This window comes from Cherax quadricarinatus, chromosome 12 (assembly GCF_038502225.1).
Source record: "Cherax quadricarinatus isolate ZL_2023a chromosome 12, ASM3850222v1, whole genome shotgun sequence".
In the NCBI taxonomy this organism is placed as follows: domain Eukaryota; kingdom Metazoa; phylum Arthropoda; class Malacostraca; order Decapoda; family Parastacidae; genus Cherax; species Cherax quadricarinatus.
In genome coordinates, this window is record NC_091303.1 from 44,478,598 (window position 1) to 44,497,050 (window position 18,453).

Below are 18,453 nucleotides of genomic sequence, written 5' to 3' on the forward strand. Positions count from 1 at the left end.
CTTTTTAATCTCACTCCAAAACTTTTTTTTGTTTTCAACAAAATTTGTTGATAACATCTCACCCACTCTCTCATTTGCTCTCTTTTTACATTGCTTCACCACTCTCTTAACCTCTCTCTTTTTCTCCATATACTCTTCCCTCCTTGCATCACTTCTACTTTGTAAAAACTTCTTATATGCTAACTCTCTTTACATCATCATTCCACCAATCGCTCCTCTTCCCTCCCGCACCCACTTTCCTGTAACCACAAACTTCTGCTGAACACTCTAACACTACATTTTTAAACGTACCCCGTACCTCTTCGACCCCATTGCCTATGCTCTTATTATCCCATCTGTCCTCCAATAGCTGTTTATATCTTACCCTAACTGCCTCCTCTTTTAGTTTATAAACCTTCACCTCTCTCTTCCCTGATGCTTCTATTCTCCTTGTATCCCATCTACCTTTTACTCTCAGTGTAGCTACAACTAAAAAGTGATCTGATATATCTGTGGCCCCTCTATAAACATGTACATCCTGAAGTCTACTCGACAGTCTTTTATCTACTAATACATAATCTAACAAACTACAGTGGACCCCCGCATAACGATTACCTCCGAATGCGACCAATTATGTAAGTGTATTTATGTAAGTGCGTTTGTACGTGAATGTTTGGGGGTCTGAAATGGACTAATCTACTTCACAATATTCCTTATGGGAATAAATTCGGTCAGTACTGGCACCTTAACATACTTATGGAGTGAAAAAATATCGTTAACCGGGGGTCCACTGTACTGTCATTTCGCCCTACATCATATCTTGTATACTTATTTATCCTCTTTTTCTTAAAATATGTAATACCTATAACTAAACCACTTTCTATACAAAGTTCAATCAAAGGGCTCCCATTATCATTTACACCTGTCACCCCAAACTTGCCTACCACACCCTCTCTAAAAGTTTCTCCTACTTTAGCATTCAGGTCCTCTACCACAATTACTCTCTCACTTGGTTCAAAGGTTCCTATACATTCACTTAACATCTCCCAAAATCTCTCTCTCTCCTCTACATTCCTCTCTTCTCCAGGTGCATACACGCTTATTATGACCCACTTTTCGCATCCAACCTTTACTTTAATCCACGTAATCCTTGAATTTACACATTCATATTCTCTTTTCTCCTTCCATAACAGATTCTTCAACATTATTGCTACACCTTCCTTAGCTCTAACTCTGTCAGATACTCCAGATTTAATCCCATTTATTTCCCCCCACCGAAACTCCCCTACCCCCTTCAGCTTTGTTTCGCTTAGGGCCAGGACATCCAACTTCTTTTCATTCATAACATCAGCAATCATGTTTCTTGTCATCCGCATTACATCCACGCACATTCAAGCATCCCAGTTTTATAAAGTTTTCTTCTTCTCTGTTTTAGTAAATGTATACAGGAGAAGATGTTACTAGCGCATTGCTCCCGGCATTTTAGTTGCCTCATACGACACGCATGGCTTACGGAGGAAAGATTCTTTTCCACTTCGCCATGGACAATAGAAGAAATAAAGAAGAACAAGAGCTATTTAGAAAAAGGAGAAAAACCTAGATTTTTTTTTTTTTTTCAACAAGTTGGCTGTCTCCCACCGAGGCAGGGTGACCCAAAAAAGAAAGAAAATCCCCAAAAAGAAAATGCTTTCATCATCATTCAACACTTTCACCACACTCACACATAATCACTGTTTTTGCAGAGGTGCTCAGAATAAAACAGTTTAGAAGCATATACGTATAAAGATACACAACATATCCCTCCAAACTGCCAATATCCTTTAAAGTGCAGGCATTGTACTTCCCATTTCCAGGACTCAAGTCCGACTATATGAAAATAACCGGAGTCCAAAAACGTTATCTATGGAGGCAAAGAAGGGAATGTATGAAAGTATAGTAGTACCAACACTCTTATATGGGTGTGAAGCTTGGGTTGTGAATGCAGCAGCGAGGAGGCAGTGAAGATGTCCTGTCTAAGGGCAATGTGTGGTGTAAATATTATGCAGAAAATTCGGAGTGTGGAAATTAGGAGAAGGTGTGGAGTTAATAAAAGTATTAGTCAGAGGGCTGAAGAGGGGTTGTTGAGGTGGTTTAGTCATTTAGAGAGAATGGATCAGAGTAGAATGACATGGAGAGCATTTAAATCTGTAGGAGAAGGAAGGCGGGGTAGGGGTCGTCCTCGAAAAGGTTGGAAGGAAGGGGTAAGGGAGGTTTTGTGGGAGAGGGGCTTGGACTTCCAGCAGGCGTGCATGAGTGTGTTCGATGGGAGTGAATGGAGACGAATGGTATTTGGGACCTGACGATCTGTTGGAGTGTGAGCAGGGTAATATTTAGTGAAGGGATTCAGGGAAACCGGTTATTTTTATATAGTCGGACTTGTATCCTGGAAATGGGAAGTACAATGCCTGCACTCTAAAGGAGGGGTTCGGGATATTAGCAGTTTGGAGGAATATGTTGTGTATCTTTATACGTATATGCTTCTAAGCTGTTGTGTTCTGAGCACCTCTGCAAAAACAGTGATTATGTGTAAGTGAGGTGGAAGTGTTGAATGAGGATGAAAGTATTTTCTTTTTGGGGATTTTCTTTCTTTTTGGGTTACCCTGCCTCGGTGGGAGACGGCCGACTTGTTGAAAAAAAAAAAAAATTAAAACTACCCAAAGTTTTTTCTTTACTTATTGCTTAGCATATTGTTCCACTCATCTACACTTTTATTTGTGATTCATTTTTTTTTTTTATTTTGCAGCTTAATTTCTGAAATATTTTTTGGTGTACCATGCTTTGCACCAAAGAACTATTATCATTTGCAGGCATGTGTCCGCGGCCAGCAGTCACGTGAGAGGTTCCAGGTAATGCTTGAAGAGTGGAGACGACAAAAGAGCAGAGATGCTACAAAAAGACTGAAAGAAGAGGAAGAGATGTCAGTTACTTCACTAACAACTCTTGGTTCCACTGCTTCTATTAATGTGGAGCTAAATGAGCCTGCTCAACCCCCTCCACGAAGAAAATCAAATATTCAAGTATGTTTCTTGGCCTTCAGTAGGCATTTGTTTTTGAACTAATGTTTATGCACTGGGAAACTACATGATTATTTTTATAAACTGCAGGGCTTTCTGCAATTTATAAAAATGTGTTTCATCAGCCAATATTTTTACTTAACCCTTTCAAGGTCGAGGCCCCTGCTCACAAATTTGTTCTCAGGGTTGAAGAATTTTTGAAAAAAAAATTTATGATATGATAGAGAATCTTTTTCCTAAGGTAATGAAATCAAAAGTACAAAATTTGATGAAAAACTTATGGAATTATGCTCTCGCAAATTTATTGGTCTTGGCGGTATTTACACATCTGTGGGTTTGCTCACTTTGCACCCTACTTTTGGCCAATTCCATTGTTCCAGTTAACCAAACTCAGCTATTTCACTAGCATTCTTTCTTTTCTATTGACTGAGTACAAGAAACTACCAATTTACCTGTTTCAACTACCCATAAAATGATAAAAAATTGCTAATTTGGTCAATTTCACACAAATTTAAAAAAAATGACAGTTTCAAAATATGGTTCAGAATAAACAATGCAGACATGCCTGGCACTAAAATAACATTTTCTCTTTTCATTAGTCACATCTCCAGGCCCCTCTTATATTACACTTACTTTCCATTTTGAATTTTTGTTCACACAAAAAATAGATGATTTACTGTTATGCAGACTATTGCACTATTGTAATGATTGTATTAATAATGTCAGTGCATTCCTAAATGCATATTAGACTGACCAGGTTTTTTTTTTTCTTTCTTTAACAAGTCGGCCGTCTCCCACCGAGGCAGGGTGACCCAAAAAGAAAGAAAATCCTCAAAAAGAAAATACTTTCATCATCATTCAACACTTTCACCTCACTCACACATAATCACTGTTTTTGCAGAGGTGCTCAGAACACAATAGCTTAGAAGCGTATACGTATAAAGATGCACAACATATCCCTCCAAACTGCTAATATCCCGAACCCTTCCTTTAGAGTGCAGGCATTGTACTTCCCATTTCCAGGACTCAAGTCCGGCTATATAAAAATAACCGGTTTTCCTGAATCATTTCACTAAATATTACCCTGCTCACACTCCAACAGATCATCAGGTCCCAAATACCATTCGTCTCCATTCACTCCTATCGAACACGTTCATGCACGCCTGCTGGAAGTCCAAGCCCCTCGCCCACAAAACCTCCCTTACCCCTTCCTTCTAACCTTATCGAGGACGACACCTACCCCGCCTTTCTTCCCCTACATATTTATATGCTCTCCATGTCATTCTACTTTGATCCATTCTCTCTAAATGACCAAACCACCTCAACAACCCCTCTTCAGCCCTCTGACTAATACTTTTATTAACCAGTTTGTGTACTCTGGAATAGCAAAAATTGAACATTTATGCTAATTTGAGCTTAATTTCAAGCTACTTTCAATCTTGAAACTAATCAAAATCATCTCTATTTCTGTAATATGTCTTCCATTCTATCAAATGAGACCAAGAAACTGAGAAGCTATCATAAAATCCATATGGAAATACACTGCAAAGTTGCTCTTTTAACCCTTTGACTGTCGCGGCCGTATATATAAGTTTTACGAGGTGCCGTGTTTGACGTATATATACTCATAAATTCTAGCGGCTTCAAATCAAGCAGGAGAAAGCTGGTAGGCCCACATGTGAGAGAATGGGTCTGTGTGGTCAGTGTGCACCATATAAAAAAAATCCTGGAGCATTGCAGTAGTCTGCATAATAGTAAGTCTAATATTTTTTGTTTGAATAAAAATTCAAAATAGAAAGCAAGAGTAATATCAGAAGGGCCTGGAGACGTGACTGATGAACAAAGAAAATGTTATTTTAGAGCCAGGAATGTCTGCATTGTTCATTCTGGACCTTATTTTGAAATTGTCATATTTTTTAGTTTTCGTGAAATTGGCCAAATTGCAAATTTCTGACCACGTTATTAGGTAGTTGAAATCAGTAAATGGGCAGTTTCTTGTATTCAATCGATAGAAAAAATGAAGTTCTAAAGAAATAGCTATGAGTTTGGGCGACTGGAACAATGGAATTAGCCAAAAATAGGGCTCAAAGTGGGCGAAATCGCCGATTTGTAAACAGCGCCGAGGTCGCTAACTTCGCGAGAGCATAATTCCGTCAGTTTTCCATCAAATTTCGTTTTTGTGGTGTCATTACAATCGGGAAAAGATTCTCTATCATTTCATAAGAAATTTTTTTTTTTTTTTTTTTTTTAAATTTTGCGACACCAGGAGACACCTCAGGATTGGGGGTTGCGACAGTCAAAGGGTTAAACCACAAACAGGGTAGTAGTTTTTCCTCATTATGCACTGTATGCTGCAGGATTTTTTGTATGGTGCATACTTAACACATAGACCTATTCTCTTATTTCTAGGCCCAGATTTACTGCTCACAGTTTATCTGAGTGAGCTGAGCTTATGGTGTTGTTCTACGGGATCAACACTGGCCTCAAAGCTGTGATACAATAAGATTGACCCTGAAAGGGTTAAAGGGTCTCCCTTGAATTGCTTCAGTTATTCATAGTATAATTTTGTTAAGCACATTTTTATTCCTCTTTTGCACGATGCCTAAATTGAAAATTACCACAAGATTTCATTTAAAATGGTTTTACTGGATTTTCCATGCTTATATTTCCTTTTCTTTATGATCATTGTTTCTTAAAATTGCAAATATTTATAAGGTTAGAGCAGCATTTCAAGCAATATAGCCTCTAAAACACAAAATAAGACCAAATTCCTGGAATTGTTAGTGTTTTTTAGAATTTTTTAACACACCAGTCATCTCCCACTGAAGTAGGAAGATCCCAAAAAAGGAAACCTTTTTTACTATCATTCATTCAGTAGCTGTCTTACCAGGGGTGCAGACACCACAGTTCAAATAACCCTCAAAACCACAGCATCCTCATCCTTCCTTCAGAGTACAGACATTGTACTTTCTGCTTTCAGGGCTCGAGTTCTGCTAACCAGTTTCCCGTGAATCTCTTCATAAATGTTACTTTGCTCACACTCCACCCTAACATGTTTGCACATTCTTGATACTTAAGCCCCTAACACTTGAAAGCTCCTTTACTTCTTCCTCCTAATCATTCCTGGAATGACCCTTATCCCTCCTTCCAGCCTTAATTTTTGCACTCTCTTTGTATCCTACTCTGTTCCATCCTTGGTAACTGTCCAAGCCACCTTTCTGCAGCCCTCTGAATTATCCCTTTGGTAACCTCCACACTGTCTTCATCTCTACTTCAAATACTTCTCATAATATTTACATCACACATTACCCTCAGACATGAGATCTTCATTGTCTCGAACCATCTCCTTGCTGCAGTGATTAAAGCCCATGCCTCATAGCCATGTAAAAGTGTTGGAACCACTATACTCTGATATGTTCCCCTTCTTGCCTTCGGAGATAAATTTCTTTTTCACTGATACCTCACTGATACCTCAACACACCATTTACCTTTTTTATTCATCAGTGGTTCATCTAATCTTCATAGACCCATTTGCTAACATTCCACTCTTAAATATCTGAGGTCATTCACTTCCTTTTTTACTAGAAAATAATCACCCCTCTACATAATTTATCTTTCTGTGCATGGATGAGTGCTTGACTGAGGCTTCTCTTGTCCTTCTGTGCATGGATGAGAGCTTGACTGAGGTTTCTCTTGTCCTTTTGTGCATGGATGAGTGCTTGACTGAGGCTTCTATTGTCCTGTGCATGGATGAGTGCTTGACTGAGGCTTCTCTTGTCCTGTGCATGGATGAGTGCTTGACTGAGGCTTCTCTTGTCCTTCTGTGCATGGATGAGTGCTTGACTAAGGCTTCTCTTGTCCTGTGCATGAATGAGTGCTTGACTGAGGCTTCCCTTGTCCTGTGCATGGATGAGTGCTTGACTGAGGCTTCCCTTGTCCTTCTGTGCATGGATGAGTACTTGACTGAGGCTTCCCTTGTCCTTCTGTGCATGGATGAGTGCTGGACTGAGGCTTCTCTTGTCCTTCTGTACATGGATGAGCACTTGACTGAGGCTTCTCTTGTCCTGTGCATGGATGAATGCTTGATTGCTGCTTCCCTTGTCCTTCTGTGCATGGATGAGTGCTTGACTGAGGCTTCTCTTGTCCTTTTGTGCATGTATGAGTGCTTGACTGAGGCTTCTCTTGTCCTGTGCATGGATGAGTGCTTGACTGAGGCTTCTCTTGTCTTTCTGTGCATGGATGAGTGCTTGACTAAGGCTTCTCTTGTCCTGTGCATGGATGAGTGCTTGACTGAGGCTTCCCTTGTCCTGTGCATGGATGAGTGCTTGACTGAGGCTTCCCTTGTCCTTCTGTGCATGGATGAGTGCTTGACTGAGGCTTCCCTTGTCCTTCTGTGCATGGATGAGTGCTGGACTGAGGCTTCTCTTGTCCTGTGTATGGATGAGTGCTTGACTGAGGCTTCTCTTGTCCTGTGCATGGATGAGTGCTTGACTGCTGCTTCCCTTGTCCTTCTGTGCATGGATGAGTGCTTGACTGAGTCTTCTCTTGTCATTTTGTGCATGGATGAGTGCTTGACTGAGGCTTCTCTTGTCCTCCTGTGCATGGATGAGTGCTTGACTGAGGCTTCTCTTGTCCTTCTGTTCATGGATGAGGGCTTGACTGAGGCTTCTCTTGTCCTTCTGCGCATGGATGAGTGTTTGACTGAAGCTTCCCTTGTCCATCTGTGCATGGATGAGTGCTTGACTGAGACTTCCCTTGTTCTGTGCATGGATGAGTGCTTGACTGAGGCTTCTCTTGTCCTGTGCATGGATAAGTGCTTGATTGAGGCTTCCCTTGTCCTTCTATGCATGGATGAGTGCTTGACTGAGGCTTCTCTTGCCCTTCTGTGCATGGATGAGTGCTTGACTGAGGCTTCTCTTGTCCTTCTGTTCATGGATGAGGGCTTGACTGAGGCTTCCCTTGTCCGTCTGTGCATGGATGAGTGCTTGACTGAGGCTTCCCTTGTTCTTCTGTGCATGGATGAGTGCTTGACTGAGGCTTCTCTTGTCCTGTGCATGGGTAAGTGCTTGACTGAGGCTTCCCTTGTCCTTCTATGCATGGATGAGTGCTTGACTGTGGCTTCTCTTGTCCTCCTGTGCATGGATGAGTGCTTGACTGAGGTTTCTCTTATTGTTCTGTGCATGGATGAGTGCTTGACCGAGGCTTCTCTTGTCCTTCTGTGCATGGATGAGTACTTGACTGAGGCTTCTCTTGTCCTTCTGTGCATGGATGAGTGCTTGACTGAGGCTTCCCTTGTCCTCCTGTGCATGGATGAGTGCTTGACTGAGGCTTCTCTTGACCTTCTGTGCATGAATGAGTGCTTGACTAAGGCTTCTCCTGTCCTACTGTGCATGGATGTGGGCCACACTCCTGCTTTATGAACTCAATATATCTGCCATCAGGGAGGTGATCTTCTTGTTCTGTCCTCTTGAAATGGTTCCTGTGGTGAATTTTTGTAGACAATGGAGATGCTCTTAAATTTGTCAGTTTATATAATTATTATTCATATAATAGTATACCCTGTATAAGTACAGTAGACTCCTGCTTAACCCTTTGACTGTCGCAGGCCCCTTTCTGAAACTGTCATTCTATGTCGCAAAATATTCCAAAAAAAAAAAAAAATCTTATGAGAATGTTAAGATTATTTTTCTGAGTGTTTTAGTCCAAAAAAATTTTTTTTGCCATCAGTACTTACCGAGATATAGAGGCATGAAGTTTGCAGAAAATGAGCCAGGTATGGCAACAGCGGCGACTGCCGCTCACCCGGTAAACTTTGGTTTAATTGTATTTGAAGATTTTTTTTTTTTTTTTTTTTCACTATTTTATTTTTTCACATAACTTATGTGGCCTGTGAGACCAAAGTAAGGTGCAATGTACATATATACACTCGTTGTATACAAGACAATAAGCACACAAAACATAATTATCAATATATTGTTTACAAAACTTGTTTACAAAATTTTTTTTATTGCTCTTGTTCTATAATATATATACCAATGTACAGTCACCAAACATATTCCTAGAAGTTCTGCAGCTTGTGGAACTCTTTGAAACATGTTTTCATACACAATGGTGTTTTACACTCCTCACGCATAAAACCAGTGTGTGTGCATTTTTGTGGACCTTTTTTTTTATGTGCAAAGACAAAACACCTCATCTGAGCAGTTTTCTTCAAAGTATTATCAGGCAATTGTGTTATGTAATTTTTTTTTTTTTTTTTTTTTAACAAGTCGGCCGTCTCCCACCAAGGCAGGGTGACCCAAAAAAGAAAGAAAATCCCCAAAAAGAAAATACCTTCATCATCATTCAACACTTTCACCACACTCGCACATTATCACTGTTTTTGCAGAGGTGCTCATGTTATTGCTGTTCTTACTGTTGAACAGCGGTTTAGTGCCGATGAAGGTAGCGTAGGTAGCAATGATACGGCCGTGGACTAGATTGGCTTTAATCGGGTAGGAGTGAGTACACAACGGGCAGTGTGAGGAAGTGACCGCAAGCCAGTCCGTGGAGGGGGAGTACCTGTGTACCTCAAGTCGGTCGAAGCGGGAGTGAGAGAGGGTGGACTGTGTGTCCCACCGACCTAGGTAGGCCTACAGAGGGCAGCACTGAATGCCGCGAAATATGAACTAGTCAGAGCAGACGGCTAGGCTGTGTGCTCTGCCAGTACAGGCTGTCTACATTTGCTCGGCCACGCACCTCGCGTCGTCCCGACGCGACAATACTGGTGGGCCCATAGGTATAAAGGAATTACACTAGCTACCCCAGAGAGGGACTGGCTTTCGCTCACTGGTAAATAAAAAAAATGGACAAAAAAATGCAACAGGCAAAAAAAAAAACTCTCCCATCCAGGGGAAGAGAAAACTGGTTTGCCCGCGCTGTTTCATCGAGTAGAGAGCCGGGAGACGTCAGCACTGGAACTAAAATCTTCTATATACAGGTTGTCCGCAGGGCTGAACATCAGTTGACCACTCGTCTACTAACGTTGTTGCACGCTCACATCTGCAAACAATGACTGACAGTAGCATTTCCTAAGGTGTGACATGTAACTCAGAGGGCAGCACTGCCCTGACCGTAATACAGGCTTTTTCCTTTAGTTAAAAAAACACTGGTGCACATACATACAATAATACTATATCCATGGAATTCATTACACTCTGGGTACCCTTCTAAAAGTATTTACATAATTACATGATGTTGTCCACCCTGACTCTATTATCGCCTAGCTATACAATGTGTGTGCATTTATACCCATTTCTGCAAGCAAACAATTAGCATAACTAGCGTAGGAGTCGGACAAGTCAGTAGGTACGTCAATGTCACAGAAATGTACTGTTGTCCTGGGTCGCAGGCCATAAGTATGGAGCCTTACTGGGCCGTCTTCCGTACCAGCAGTAGTGGGAGAAGGGGTAGACGGTTTGTCCCTAACATTAGTCTGATCGTGGCGTTGCAACGCACGCGCCTCCAGCTCTACTTCGGCCTGCATATGGTCCACATACTTCATGTGATCAAGGTGGGCTTCCTTGATAGCTCCCGTAGCAATCTCCCTCACCTCGAACTTATTGCCACGGAGCTGTCGTAGGACACGGTAAGGACCCACAAACTTTGGGACAAGTTTGTGCATACCTGGGGTCTGCACTGGGTTGAGCAACATAACTTTGCAACCTGGTTCCACTTTGCTTTCCTTGGCGCGGGCATTGCGCTCTGACGTGAACCTATCAGTAGCTTTCATAAGGTTCTCTCGTACCCGCTGGAAGACAAGCTGCGTTGTCCTCATCTTTACTACACTGGGGTTATCAGTATCGTAAGTAGGTCTAGGTGGAGTAAACAGAATTTCATATGGTAAGCGCTTGTCATAGCCATACAAAGCAAAATGAGGTGTCTCACCGATCGAGCTGTTGAGGGAGGAATTTAATGTACACTGAACATCTGGGATAGCCTCATCCCATGTAGTACAACTTGGGTTAACGGTTACTCTGAGCACCTCCAGGACTTTGCGATTTGTACGTTCAGCAAGACCATTACTCGCAGGGTGGCGTGGAGCTACTGGCGCTTGATGAATGTTGAATCTGGAGCAAAGATCCTGCATTATGCCATTTATAAACTCAGACCCATTGTCTGACAGAAGGACACGTGGGCAAGTATGACGAAGAACAACATGCTCACGGAAAGCACTAGCGACCGTTTCAGCGGTTTTATCAGGAATGGGTACTAATTCACTGTACCGCGTCAAGTTATCTACCATTACAAGCAGGTGCTTATTTCCCTTCTCCGAGGTCGAGAAGTTCGTCAACAGGTCGACAGAAGTTCTCTCCCAGGGCTCCTTTGTAATGGGATACTTTAGAATGGGGTTAGGACCTGTAATGGTACCCTTGTGCTGTAGGCAGACAACACACTGGTGTACATGCTTGGCAATGTCCGATGCCATCTTAGGCCAGAAATATTTCATTCGTGCCTGTTTGATACTGCGGTCCTTCCCGGGGTGCGCTACACCTGGGACATTGTGGATCAACCTAAGAGTAGCTGGTATCATGGACTCTGGTATCACCAGTTGGTATACGGTTCTGCCGGGGTCCACCAGCTGTGCAACACGGCACAGTACTCCTTGGTTGACCACTAAATCCTTCAGTGGAACGGGAGACTTGACCTGTAAGTCAACGTCCTCCTTGGTAAGGAAACGAAGGACTGGAGACCACACAGGGTCCTGTCGTTGGGCTCTCTCGAGATCCTCAACAGAGAACGAATTGCCGACACTCACGAATGCTATATGTCTCGACAGGGCGTCAGCTACAACATTTTGCTTACCTGGGACATAGCAAATTTCAGGGTTGTAGTCATTGAACGTGAGCGACCACCGAGCATGCTTTCCCGAGAGGTTCTTATTTGCAAAAAGGGCCAATAAGGGTAAATGATCTGTATAAATCTTGATAGGATAATGATAGATGATATCCCGAAAATGACTCAGGGCCCATACAATGGCTAAAGCTTCTAGCTCTGTCACTGAATAATTGACTTCCGCTTTAGTAAGAACACGGCTAGCATAGGCAATAGGCTGTTGCTTCCCATTAGATTCTTGTGACAAGACTGCACCGATGCCAACTTTGCTGGCATCAGTCGTCAAGGTAAATGCCTTGGTGAAATCAGGGAATCTAAGGGTTGGGGCTGATGTTAACTTGTTCTTAAGAATGACAAAAGCTCGTTCCTGATCGCACGTCCACTCAAAAGGGGCATCCTTCTTGAGTAAGCGTGTCAGGGGTGCAGCAATGGTGGAGAAACCTGCGATAAAGGTGCGGTAGAAACCCGCCAGGCCTATGAAGGACCGGACTGCATCCGCCGTCATGGGTCTGGGGAATTTCTGCACGGCCGAGATTTTAGACTCGTCCGTCTTTATGCCATTCTGAGTTACTACGTGACCCAGAAATTTTATTTCCTTCCGGAGGAAATGACATTTGGAGAGCTTTACCTTAAGATTTGCCTGAGCTAGCCTGTCCAATACCCTGTCAAGTTTCTCAAGATGTGACGGGACATCTTGTGACATGACTATGAGATCATCCAGGTAGACCATGAGCGTGCCACCTAGGAGGGTACGGAAAATTGTCGTCATCAAACGACTAAATGTGATTGGGCTTCCGCGCAAGCCGAAGGGCATCCTCCTGAACTGGTAATGACCAGTTGGAGTAGAGAAAGCTGTCAACTCTCTACTCTCATCATCGAGGGGGATCTGCCAGAACCCTTGAAGAAGATCAAGAGTTGAAAAGACCTTATTATCGCCGATGTTCTGCAACAGGTCGTTCAGAACTGGCAATGGAAAACGGTCTGGGATGGTACATGCATTCAGTTTCCTGTAATCGATAACAGGGCGCCAGGTTCCGTCTTTCTTGGGAACCAGAATAAGGGGAGCATTCCACGGGGAAGTGGACTCCTCAATAACTCCATCACGGAGCATCCGTGTAATGAGTTCTTCGGCGAAGACTCTTTGCGCATGTGGCAGGCGATACGCAGGTACATAAATGGGTTTAGTACCTTTGTCAAGTGGAATACGGTGAGAGATCAGTGAGGTCAAACCCATTGACTCACCATCTAGTGCAACTGCAGAACGTGCACGATTGAGAACCTGGAGAAGTTTTGGAACCTCTTCAGGATAGTCTGTCAAAGCTAGATCATCTTCCTGCACTGGCCGGGTGTTGGAAGAGTCAGCAGCAGACTCGCCTGGGAGAACTGCACTCACAAGGAAGTCAGCTGGGGCTTCACCCTCCACTCTCACCGGGAGAGGGAATCTGACAAGGTCAACAAGTGAGGTATTCTTCCGCAGGGGAAATTCTCGACTATGCATGTTGACAACAAGGACTTGCAACTTACCACGTTGCACTGTGTGCAAGGATGGTTCAAGGGAGAGGCCCTTGACTCGGCATGTGTCGTTGTCAACCAGCACATGGTCTCCTTCAAAAGCTCTGCTCACGTACACCGTAACAGGAGTGAGCGAGTTAGCTGACAAAGTGACGTCATACTTTGTACAAGCAGTAACTCTGCTCGCTGATGCCATGACACGAGTCAGACAGTCGCCTGCCGACAGGGATACTGCGGCTTGACAACTGCTGGTCTCTACAACAGCGTCAGAGTTAGAGTGAAGGTTAGACTGGGCGTCCCCAGACTGGGTTTCACTGGTAACTACGCGCTGATGGCCAGGAGGTGATGGGCAACGAGCTCTACTACGAGGTCGATCAGGACGAGAGACCGACCCCGGGGAGAATGTGCTATGGAAACCACCGGTTTCCAACGATTCTAGGCACTGTGCGTACTCTGAGACGGAGTAGCACGTAGTGGATCCTAAGCGCACGCCCCAGAAGGGCACATCCACTCCGTTGAATTCCGCTTTCCACTCAGCTGGATCTAAACGGATCCTAAGATCTGCCATGGTTTTGAACCCTATGAGCAGGTCACCATGGAAAACAATACCATCTACGACTAAGAATTTTGCGGACAGCTTGTGACCCTGGACCACAAATTCTAGCGTTGTGCGACCGCGAACCGTCAGCGGTTTACCTGAGACTCCTCTCAAGGTCTGAATGGCAGATGGCTCTGTCAACATGGCCGCGTGAAGGCCAATGTCTCGGAAAAAGGTGGAGCGGACAATGTTAACCACCGAACCTGTGTCTAGGAAAAGCTGAACAGGCTTATTGTGGACAGTGGACTCGATGAGCGGTCCACATGGGTTGTCATACCGAACATGAAGGCATGACAGGCCGACGAGATCCCCGGAGTCACAGCTGCTCGAGGCTCGACACTTGTTGACGAGGCTCGACCTGGAAGGTACGGTAAGAGTCTCAGCAACAACGTCAAGACACTCGGTTTCCTCACTGTCGGCAAGCGTATCACTGCCCAGGGCGGCGAATGCATTGCGGACAGGGACGGAATACAGCGACTCCGACAGGGTTACTACGTCTTTCGCTGGTTTTGCGGACGCGCCTCTTCCCCCGAACTAGTGGAAGGGCTTCTACGAGCATGTGCATTGCGCGACGACTGCTTGCTCCACTCAGCTGTCAGCATACTTCGCAGCTTGTTACACTCATGGGAGGTATGACTGGAAGTATTGTGGTAAACACAGATTCCCTCGCGAGACTGGGCATGGGGACGGTGACGGTTACCTTGATACTGAGCGTGGGGACTGTGACGGTTACTTTGCGGGGACTTAAGTTTGTAACACTCAGATCGGTAGTGCCCTCGTTTGCCACAGTTGAAACAAGTCACTACACGCTTAGCGGGTGAGGTTGGGGGTGGTGTCTGCTGGCGACGTTTCGCCCTGGTCCAGGAAGTCGATGACTGCCTTTTTGTATAAGACCGACTGTTGTTACTGTGGTCGCTATTTTTACTTAGGCGCGTATTAGTGGGACTGGGGTTAGAACCTTTGTGGGTTGGCTGTCTGACAGCAGCAGCAAAAGTGACTTCCGGCTGCGACCGCGGGGTCACTGCGGACGGCGCTGCAAGGATGGGTAGGGGATCATCCGCAAAGCGGCAAACCTTGCCTTGCTCGGAAGGCGGCTTGAGCGAGTCGATGGCGTCATATGCACCCAGGACGTCGTGCTGAGGGCCGAGTCCTAGCGCATCAATGGCAGCCCAGAGGTTAGGGGCGGAATCCCTCCGCATGATGCCGACAGCCAGCATGGGGATGATGTCTTTAATAGCCATACGGCCATCACCATCCGCCCACTTAGTGGAGTTGACGGCATCAGTAAAGTCCGTGGCGGCTTGCTCGAAACGGCAAACGCAAGCCAGGGGGCTTTCGTGCCGGTATTGACATTCGGCCAAGACGCTGGTAACGATGTCAATGTAATGGCGTTGGCAACTACGCCGAAAATAACGCCTAAATTCCTCCTTAAGTTCACCCCAAGACTGAATCTTACAAACGCGCTTGAGCTGCACAAAGGCACCTATATCACCCTGGGTGAGATCCACTGCTGCAACAGCAGCACGAATGTACTGTGTATCTGTTGGGCTATCAAATAGAGCCTGAACAGTCGCCTCGACTGACTGCAGCCATGGCTCTAAACTATTTGCACGACCGTCAAAAATAAGGGTCATGTATGGACGATGAGCCGGCCCACTGGTGGTCGAGGCTTGAGCCACAAGTTGACCAACTGTCGCTGGGGCTTCGATGCCCTGCCGCGTGCTCACGCTGGCTGAGGCACCATTGCTGGCACCAGCAGAATCTGGGGTAACGGCATGGCCACTGCGTGTCTTAGTCATGACGTCAATTGTTGAAATGCAAGTAGGTCACGAAGATGGTAAACAGGTCAGAGCAAGAAATGGTATGCACTGGCTACAATTCAAAACAGAGTCAAAGAGAACTCAGCACCACAGTACTAGGTAAACTGCTTAGTGATAGAAATAATTTGAGCAAAACAACAATAAAAAGGGAAATAGTGATACACTCTGAAAACAAAATAAGAGATGTATGCAAGTGAATGTACTACAGGGAAGTGCACAAAATGAAGCTAAGGATAGTCAATAATTTCACCAGGAATCTGGCAACAAAATTTATGAAAAGGAGTTGAACTGTAAACACTGGTAGCAAAAATTGCACAAAATTAAAATAAATCAGGTACTACACAACACTAAACTGTGCTGCAAGTTTAAAAAGATTGCGGGTGCTAGCAGTAGCAAATTGAAACGCAAAAAAAAAGGTAATTCACTTGCACAAGGGAAGTTGGCACAAAAAAGATATCAGAGTATGGAATAGTGCCAAAAATCACACAAAAAAAAATACACTGACCAGAATTGCTATATTGCACACAAAATAAAATTAATAAAAATGCAAATTATTAAATTCAAGAATATGGCAAAGGTTAACTGGTGTTAGCAGGGTGTACACTGGCAAAAAGAAAAAAAAAATTTGCACAATCTCAAGGTCAAAATTAATTAACTTCACAAGGAATTTTGGTAATTAATGGTAAATAAGCAGGTTCCCAAAAATACACTCAATGACTTGGGTATATAAAATAGCAAAAAGCAATGCACATAGGTGAATATTCACTGATAAAACATAGAATATATGTAGAGCAAAATAAATGGGGGAACAGAAAAAAAAAATTTAATGGGCTAGGCACAGATTGTATGACTGCAGGTAGAATATACTAATACTTAAGTACTTGAAGATTACACTTATAAAAAAAAACTAACAAACAAAACAGTGCAGGGGTGTCAACAATCTGTGGCTAACTTGCAGGTGCAACTAAAAAAAAATAACAGCACACAGGAATTACATGAAAACTGTATGTGAGAGGTAAATTGTATAAATGGTTAACACTGAACAATTTAAATCAATAACTGAGGTGCAAGAAGCAGAATAGAAAAAAACTGGAATTTAAAATGTAGGAGTGCAAAAATAAATTCACAAAATTTAAGCTGTAGGTAAATGGCAAAATGTGCACTGATGACACTGAACAATTTACTGAAGTATGGCTTCAGTAACTAACTGTATTGGTGCAGGACAGTTAAATAATGTCACAAAATATTAGGAAATGCTAGGTAAGTCACTGTTTACTTAACTTTGAGTGCAGGTGGACGAAGGTACGGCAGGTGCTGGAACTTTCAGTGATGTTCTAGTGACACTACACGCCTCGTAGCATTTGTATACTGCTATGGGGCTTCAATGTCGTAGAAAAAAAATATCAGAAAGGACTTGGGAAGAACAGGAAGGACCGGAGTAACTCTGTGGAGGTATAAGATATTAGACGTGGGTACCCGGCGTGAACCACAGCTGGTGTATGGTTGTTTACACTGGCAAGCGTGTCTGGGCGCGCTGACTGACTGCGGCTTCAGCACACGGAGAACAAAACATTTACTGCACTACTCGAACGTGCTAAAAACAAGCTTAAGTGAAACTTTGAACTGGGACGAGTAAGTTTTACTGTAACAAATCACTGGGGAAAACAGAACTGGTGATGAACTGGGAATAAAACAACAAGGGAAAGGGAAAAAAAAAAAAATTTTTAAACTGGGCAACACAAAAAAAAAACTGCACTGGCTGGAGATACGTAGGCGCTGAGTAGTAGTAGACACTATGATGAGTCACGAGCTGCTGTAGACGCTGAACTTTGCTGGCTTAGGGGCTAAGCCAACTGGGTTCCCACGTGGCTAAGCCAGGTAGAACTTCTTGGAGGAAACTGGGAAGAACACAACACACATGGACGGCGAGAAGGACGTCTTTGCCTAGCAGATAAGGCTGTATAGAGGGCTGGTGTGTTTACACGCTGATTAGGGTATAAACCAACCCTAGAGCTGCCTCGTGGTCACTCGTGGAGCCACACGAAGCCAACACACTAACGACCTCACCTCTACTTCTTGTAGCTGAGAAGGGCGTAGGGACGCTGTAGGAGGCAGGAGAATGGTGCTGGAGAGTGTTGAAGGGCTGTAGAGAGGGTGATGAGGTGAACACGTGACTGCTAAGGCTGGAGATGACGCCGTGATGCCTATGTCCAGATTTTGTGGGAAAAATCTAGGACGAAGATCTATCTCGGGTCCCGTCAAGACGCTGGGAGTAGCAGATAACTCTTTAGGCTAGCAGGTGCGTTGGATGACGACGGATGATGTTGACTGGTGTCGACCGATCCCCTCCACCCTGAAGAGGCTCACAAGGCCGCTGACTCCGCTGTCACCACTGTTATTGCTGTTCTTACTGTTGAACAGCGGTTTAGTGCCGATGAAGGTAGCGTAGGTAGCAATGATACGGCCGTGGACTAGATTGGCTTTAATCGGGTAGGAGTGAGTACACAACGGGCAGTGTGAGGAAGTGACCGCAAGCCAGTCCGTGGAGGGGGAGTACCTGTGTACCTCAAGTCGGTCGAAGCGGGAGTGAGAGAGGGTGGACTGTGTGTCCCACCGA

The 18,453-nt window shown here is 44.1% G+C and overlaps 1 protein-coding gene across 4 annotated transcripts in view; it reads left to right on the plus strand.

Annotated features, from left to right (window-relative positions):
• The window catches only part of LOC128686671 (unconventional myosin-IXb), an 857,686-nt gene that overhangs the window by 536,746 nt on the left and 302,487 nt on the right, over positions 1–18,453 (plus strand). For all 4 annotated transcript variants that reach the window (XR_011391908.1, XM_070084324.1, XM_070084325.1 and 1 more), the window contains exon 18: positions 2,826–3,035. Coding sequence is in view for 3 of the 4 variants with exons in the window: in XM_070084324.1 (XP_069940425.1) it covers positions 2,826–3,035 (210 nt within the window). In the remaining variant the exon portion in view is untranslated. The remainder of the gene's footprint in view (positions 1–2,825; positions 3,036–18,453) is intronic.